The following is a 7,649-nucleotide window of genomic DNA, read 5'->3' as shown; positions in this document are numbered from 1 at the left end:
GTTTCTTGTAATGAGACTAAGTAAGTCATGATCATTGCTTCCATTGTTGTTGTAAACGATGTGGTTGAATTAGCATCCAAATTCCTTGGAGATTTTGCATCATTCTCCATGGCGAGTGTGGATTTTTCATCCTTGCGAGTTTTGTCCGACATTGTCTTCAAATCGGCAACAAAAACGCAAACTTTTGACAGTTTTCTTCAATTCTGAGATGCTGTTATAGCAAAGCCTTCCATTGCTCAGAAAAATTTTGTCTTTACATCAATGTGTAGAGGGCTTCGTGCTCTTCGATTGAGGCTATAGATAATCTAAATCGGAGTTGAAATGAAGGAGTTATAATCAAAAGAGTGAACTATTGTCTACTAGGTCAAAAAACGAGAGAGAGAGAGAGAGAGAGAGAGAGAGAGAGAGAGAGAGAGAGAGAGAGAGAGACTTACACCACCTCTAAGAGAAAAAGAGATTGATTCTCTTTTGCAAAGAGAAGAAGGCCTTGAGTTCAAAACTAGCAAGAAGTGAGAGAAACACCAAGAAGAAGGTTGTCTTCTCATGTTGAGAGAGAGAGACGAAGAGCAGAGAGAGAAATCCCTTGAAGGCTATCAAGACCATAAAGACAGAGAGAATATTCCATGTAAGGGGAGTGAGAGATAGAGAAAGAGGGCATTATTCCGGGTTGCAGATTGAGAGAAAGGAGATAAGAGAGAGCCGAGAATAAGTCTTGAGTATTACGCTATCCTATATGGTGTAAGCCAAATTGAAGCGCTGCCCTATAAGGTATAAGCCTTGAGTCGCTATCATTCGAAGTTTTGGAAGCCTGCAAAGCTACCTCGACATAAGTTTGTTGAAGACAAAAGATAAGTTTTGTTGCATTTGCTGTAAAAACAATTTCAATATTCATAGTTAAATATTAATTTCACTATAACTCGTGCTTCTCTTCTCTCTCTTTTGAAATAAAGACGACATTCAGTCTCTCTCTCTCTCTCTCTCTCTCTCTCTTTCTCGTTTTATGAAAAAGTGATCATTTTGTTTGTGGATAATCGTTGATGAAATCTGATATTACGACTACATGCACATTCTTGTTGAGGGGCTTTGGTTGGGGATTTGTGTATTATCCTTGCTTGGTTTTTCTTATCTGAGTCTGCTTCATGGCCCAAGCATAGAAAAATATCCATCAAATTCCATCAAGAAAAACAATGACAAACTTTCTCGTATATAGTTTCAAAACACTATCCATAAGCATCATGAAAGTTTTTGACACATTGGTTAAACCAAAAGGCATAACCAAAAACTCATAATATTCAAGCCTTGTTTGAAAATTAGTTTTAGGCATATAAGAAAGCCTAATTCTCACTTGGTTATAGCATGACTGCGGATATATTTTCGTAAGAATATGGACATGAGCGTGTATAAAAAAACTCACCCACTCATGGCAACAAATACATATTCTTAAAAGTAGCCGTATTAGGCCGCACATACACATAGTGTGATCTTTTTTCTTCACCAACAGATTGGGATATGTCCATGGTGAAGAACTAGGTTGAATAAACCCTCTACTAAAGTGGAAAACAAGCTAATATTCGACATGAATAGCATCAGAATGACTTATTATGTAGGGGATTTGCTAATAGACTTACTACCTGCAACCACATTCATGTCATGTTGCACAAAATGTGTTGGTGATAACGCAAGTGGTAATTTTTGGGAGATACATATTTGTATTCAATTAAAACTCCTTCAATTCATTTTCTTGTTGTGGTGCCAAAGGAGTACCAAGAGACAGAAAAGAATAGAAAGAAGCATGCGATGCTGAGGAATCTTCAACCATAGCTGAATCGTTATCAATCTTTGATATATAAAAAATGACACAAGGTAACACAAAAAGAGCTCTTCTATATCATTGGAAGAAAGCTTCATAAGCTCGGTTGTACCAATCATTGACAAGGAAAGCACATCTTTTTCTCCCAACAGTAGCTCATACACACCATTGGATTCCAACATTAGACTATTATGCTCATAGCTACATTTATAGCACCTAGTGTAGTGTGTAAGACTCCAATTTAACAATAATTCCAAGTGTTAAAAAATGTGTCTCCCTCTCTCTCTCTCTCTCTCTCTCTCTCTCTCTCTCTCTCTCAACTTATTGTGTTTTGTGTGCATACAACTGCTCTCTTAACAATACTATACCTTCGGGTCGATATATGTACACTGATCATGTCAATCTGCCAACATCGACTCCTCAAAATAAGAATGGATCACCTGCAAATTAAACAGCAAGCTTCTTGCCAAATGAGCCATATTTTACAAATAAATCAGTGGGTTTCCACTTTGCATGAAAGCAAAAGACTCGCCTCATTGACAACGATCAGAAAATCTATAGGGATCATGCTCTCGCTCTAAATCATGCTCTTGCCCATGTACACAAACCTTCCAACCAAAAAAGAACAAATCTCTTTTTCAGCCATTTCAATAAAACTGCAAGATTGTGGTCAGGTTAAATGAGGTCATTAATCTGTCCGATGAGGCGACTGTGTGGAGATGAATCGATGCATACGAATGCCCTGCAAATTTTGCAAATAATATCCATGCAATACATCTGAATATCACACAATCACATGTCCTTGCATAGCTGTCATGTGTTATTACGATCAGTCGGTCGCCATTCATGTAGGTCGTAACCACACTCAGCTCCATCACTAGGCTAACTTGCATCGACACAACCACACAATGCACTTGCATAAGCAATAGTGCTTAAGAATCATGTAACAATGGAGCTATATCATCAGGACAAGTTAATCCAGCCCTTTCACAGTGAGAGATCTTGGCAGGGAGTCTACCTTGTCCTCATAGCGCAAGAAATCGCTGCTCGATGCCGAGTCGAACATGGCAAGCTCCCCAAGGTTGCCCTTCTCCATGAGCCCATTCATCATACGCACATAAGAGTCCCCAATCGAGGAGAGGGGCGCAGAGATAACAGTGCTGAATTTGGAGATTTTGACCTGCCAACATCCACGGGGGCTTTTAGTGAGCTTGGCACTCACCTTTCTCTTTTGCATGCTGATCTTTCGTTGCAAGAGCTTTGGATGCAGTGCTGCTGATCCGGCTCCGGCGGCGGCAGGTGAAGGGGACGGTGTGGGTGCGTAGTTGTCTGGTTCCTCCTCTATAGTGCCTAGCCCATCTCTGAGCATGCTTTCTATTGTTTTGATAGACTGGGTCTTGATCACCTTTGTGTTGAGGCATGGCAGAATCACAGAGTGTGAGCGCCTCACCATGGCTGGATTAAGACAAGCTCTTCTTGATCCGGATCCTTAACTATCGGATTAGGGAAAGGTTAGTAGCGATCTACCCTGCTCAGCCCAACAGATCCAGACCTGATTCCTCTCTCTCTCTCTCTCTCTCTCTCTCTCTCTCTAATGGCAGCTCGTGCGGACCAACTCTTTTTTAAATCGCATGGAGCTAGACCGCGTCACCGCATGCCTGCCCTCTTTGACGCTGTCATCAGCTTGACCTCTTCTCCTATCAGAAGTCAAAATTCAGTGAAAGTCCCGTGCCATTTATACCCACGAAGTCCGCTTCTTATCCAACTGATTACCCAGTTCAACCTTCACGGATATGAAAGCCTACTGGTCTCGAGAGTGGTCCAAGGTCAGACTAATGTTATGGTGCTTATTGGTGAGGTTGAGCTAGAGTGGAAAGCCTCACATTGGTCCATCTTTAAGGGCGGATCGGGGAGCGGGTTCACTTAATAATTACGTGACTATTGAGTGAGTGAGTAGAAGGGGTTATTGAATTTTATTTTATTTTAACATTTTACATAGAGACGGCACCGTAAAATAGAATTGCAAAAAAGATGCAGACTAAATAAGAAAAGGGTGTATTTTATTTGTCAAAATTTCACTGATACAGAGTTTTAAAAATAGTTCATGAACGCACTCGATATCTAAACTCTCATACAAGGCAGATTGGTTCTTGTCATTAAACAAATAGTGGAGACTACATCGGCGTGAGACAAAGTGGTCATTAGACAGATAGCATATGGAATCCTCCATGGCCTAGCATAATGAAGATCTTCATCTAGAAGATGTTGTGGGGGACTCTACAAATAGGGATCAAAGTAAAAGCCAAAGGCGTAGGGACCCACCTATGTTGAGAATGTAAAGTTGCAATCGTAGACCCCCTTCATCTTTTCGGGGACTGCCTGGCCTAGCCATGGGAGGTCTTGCGGATCTGCAAATGGATGCAAAGACTTGGAAGATCCGTTTTTTCCAAGAATTATGTGATACTATGAGAATAACCAAGCCATTCCGGTATGCACACAAATTATTCGCCTCTGCTATTTCAAATAAACTTGGAAATCAAGAAGCCTCTGAGTATTCGAAAGAAACCCCGGGATGGCCAAACTTGAAATCATTCAGAAAACCAGTGGGTGGATACTCTCTCACAAAATCTCTTAAGAGCGAAAGCACACACTACTCGACATCGGATACGCAAATAGCGCTAACTATGGGCTTCTAGCTACTCACCATAACAAATCACAACTTGGCTCTTTGGGCACCTTGTTGTATCTTTTGCCTCCTCAAGGCACTCTCTATTTTTGAGGCTTAGTGTACATTCTTTTCTAATTTAATACTGTTGGGATGCGGGCTTTTGTTGCATCTTTTGTGTGAACAATCTCTTCCAACTAGAAAAACCACTTGTGTTTGTGTATAGATAGGCAGCCACATCTTGTGCTCATGTGTCAAAAGGCTGTTTATTTGTATATACCTATATAGAAGCATATTATGATGAATAATAAGAAGTCTATCTTTTTCTTTGCAACTACATTGTATTGCTATGTGTGTCCATTATCAAGTCATAAGATAACCCTATTCCCATCATGTTACTAACATGAATGGCATACTAACCTATCCACCATACCCTAACAACTGGTATCAGAGCGTGGCTTAGATTAGCATTTCGTAATCTAATTAGATCCTAGGCATCCCCTTCTATGCTAGATTTTGTGGGTCTCTTTCTTGCTCACAAGATTGAATCAATTGCTTTGCATTTGCACTTAGATTAGTGTCAATCTACTTACTAGTTACACTAGTTTTTGGGCATGTTCTTGGTGTATTCCTCGAGCCACTACCCTTGCTAGAGTAATTGCAATGGATCGTATGCTAATGCTCATATAAAAATTAATATAATCAAATATTCATTTGTGAAATTAGCTCGTGCAATTAATGTGTGTGCGTAGCCACGGTGCCTAGCTTTCGTTTAAGCCTATTCGCACATATTTTGCATTGAGCATCACAAATTAATGCCCATATTAAAATCGATCTTTTGAGCTTGGTCATTTGGTTTTCTGGAGTAGCTCGGAGGATTGTGTGTGTGTGTGTGTGTGTGTGTGTGTGTGTGTGCACGCACGCTTGAGAGCATTCAGTGCTTACACTATTTTTCTTTAAAGAAGGGGCTTCAATTGGTCTTCAAACTCCACAAAACCACGTGGAAGAACCTCCATTTTTGAAACAAAAGAGGACAAAAGGATGCAATACACTGCCCGCTCTGCATATGGTCCTGTCAAAAGCGACCTAGGCCTAAAGCCTCACAGTCTCACTATCACGCCTCTACTGAGCAATCATTTGGAGACAACAAATTATTTGCTTAGCATGGGCTCTACCCACCTACCGCTGATGAAGCACTTCATTGTTAGCAACTAACTACCCTCAAGCTATCAACGCCACTGCCATCCATTGTAATAACCGATTGCCCTACTCGCCTTCGAGCACTACCGTCGTCCGACTAGCTGTCAGCACATGCCGAACTCGTGCCCAAACTACCACGCCAATTGTCTGAAGCCCACTTGTTGCAAGTGTTCACAAACTTTTTCTTTTTCAAAGATCAAAGTCTTAAAACCTAAGGACCCTTTCCCACGGCCACTGTCAGTAGCTCAAAGCCTGGGCCCTTAGTAGGAACCTCCACTTGCAAACAATATCTCGTCTCACCACCCTATGCAGGTAGCTTGTCGTGCTTCATTGCTTCATCACCAGTCTCTACCTACTTCCCCAAGGCTCAGCCACTAATGACCTCATTCCCTCAAGCTTCCCAGCCAACAACAAAGATGCAATTATCAAAGAAAAAAATCCACAATGATGCTCATTATCTTTGATTAGGCTCAATAGCTACATTCCTTTTTTTTTGTGAAGAGGTGCTTCAGAATCAATGATTGTAGACCAAGCAATGTATGTATAAATCAATGTAACTTTGCACGAGGACTAGACACCGCCCATACATCCCGGGTAAGACCTTCCTTGCACGCACAATTAGGGGTGCACTATCATGGGGAGAGAGAAGGGAATCGACAAATTAGTGGCCATGGTTTTCACACGTGGCAAGAAAAAACCAAGGGCTATTTAATGCGAAAGCAATTATGGTTTGTCATTAAACCGCTAGCTGAAGATGATAGAGTAGAAATGCAACAAAGCTTAGCTCAATTTACAGCTAAAGATGAGCAAGTGTTACCATATACATGTGGTAGTGATGTGTGTGAACACACTAGGACCGCCGGGGCATTTTTTCCCTCTTTAGGAGGTTTTTTCCCCCGTGCATTGTATATACGCCCATCACTCTAGGGCTATCTATCTTTCCATTGCACACTAAGTAACACACTCTCTATAGTGTGCCTTGAGCTTCCTTCGTCTTCTCCAAGCTGTGTGTCTTTCTCTGCAACCCTAATTCCAACAATTGGTATCAGAGCAGGTCACGTCCTCCCGAGTTTAGTCGCCAGCTACTCCAGGACACGTCTGCTCACTTTCTCCGATTTTGGTGAGCTTTGGCGAGCGTTCGCAGGTCGACAAAAATTTTGGGCTCATTTCAGCCTCCGTTTCCACTACAGGCAGTACTGCACAGGCTATTTCGTCATTTTGTGCAGAATTTCTATTAGTGCCATTTTTTGCATAACAGGTGCCTTATAGTCTTCTACGGTTTGTGCTATATAGCACAGGTTGTTCCCGCTCCATTTCTCCTATTTTCGGACAGTTTTCACATCAGGTCAGCATTTACCATGGCTGACAACAACAACACAGATGTGTTCAAGATGTTTGCTGCTGAGGACAGGTTGGATGGGGACAACTACCCTATGTGGGATTATATGATGCAACATGTTCTTGTGTCAAAGGGTTTCTGGAACATTGTTCAGGGCATTGATGTACGTCCTGGTTCTGAGGATGTAGGCGATGTTGAGGATGTTGCAGGTCTTGCTGCAAGGATTGCAGATGTTAGTTGTTTTGCCTATGGCAGAACAAGCTCGTTGGGATGTTAAGGATGCGCAGGCTCATGCATTGATTGCGTTGTCTGTGAAGCGCACCATTGTTCCTCACATCCGTTCAGCAAAATCTGCAAAACAGGCTTGGGATATTTTAGCAGGTCTTTATGCAAGCCGCAATGAGGCTAAAATTGCTTTACTGCGTAAAGAGCTGGAGTCAAAGATTATGCATGAGGAAGATGATATGGACACTTTCCTTGCTAGTGTCAAGGATATCAATGAGAAACTTATTTCTGCAGGTGAAGTCATTTCAGACAGTTCCCTTGTGCAGACTGTTCTTGATGCCTTACCAGATTCCTACCAGGATTTTGCTAGTACTTGGAGACTGATGACCCAAGGAAATCCTGAAGTTGTC

At 41.7% G+C, this 7,649-nt stretch overlaps 1 protein-coding gene across 1 annotated transcript; it reads right to left on the bottom strand.

Annotated features, from left to right (window-relative positions):
- Positions 1-2,043: 2,043 nt before the first annotated feature.
- On the bottom strand, positions 2,044-3,499 carry LOC147460440 (uncharacterized). Its single transcript, XM_086498529.1, has 2 exons — positions 2,829-3,499; positions 2,044-2,250 (listed from the first exon to the last, which is right to left on the bottom strand). Exons 1-2 carry the CDS (start codon positions 3,261-3,263, stop codon positions 2,209-2,211), a joined length of 477 nt encoding a protein of 158 aa, XP_086354655.1. The 5' UTR covers positions 3,264-3,499; the 3' UTR covers positions 2,044-2,208.
- Between the last annotated feature and the right edge of the window lie 4,150 nt (positions 3,500-7,649).

Source organism: Adiantum capillus-veneris, chromosome 3, assembly GCF_014529385.1.
Source record: "Adiantum capillus-veneris isolate H3 chromosome 3, ASM1452938v2, whole genome shotgun sequence".
NCBI classification, from domain to species: domain Eukaryota; kingdom Viridiplantae; phylum Streptophyta; class Polypodiopsida; order Polypodiales; family Pteridaceae; genus Adiantum; species Adiantum capillus-veneris.
Note: the sequence above shows the minus strand (reverse complement) of the source record. Positions and strands in the feature narration are given on the sequence as shown.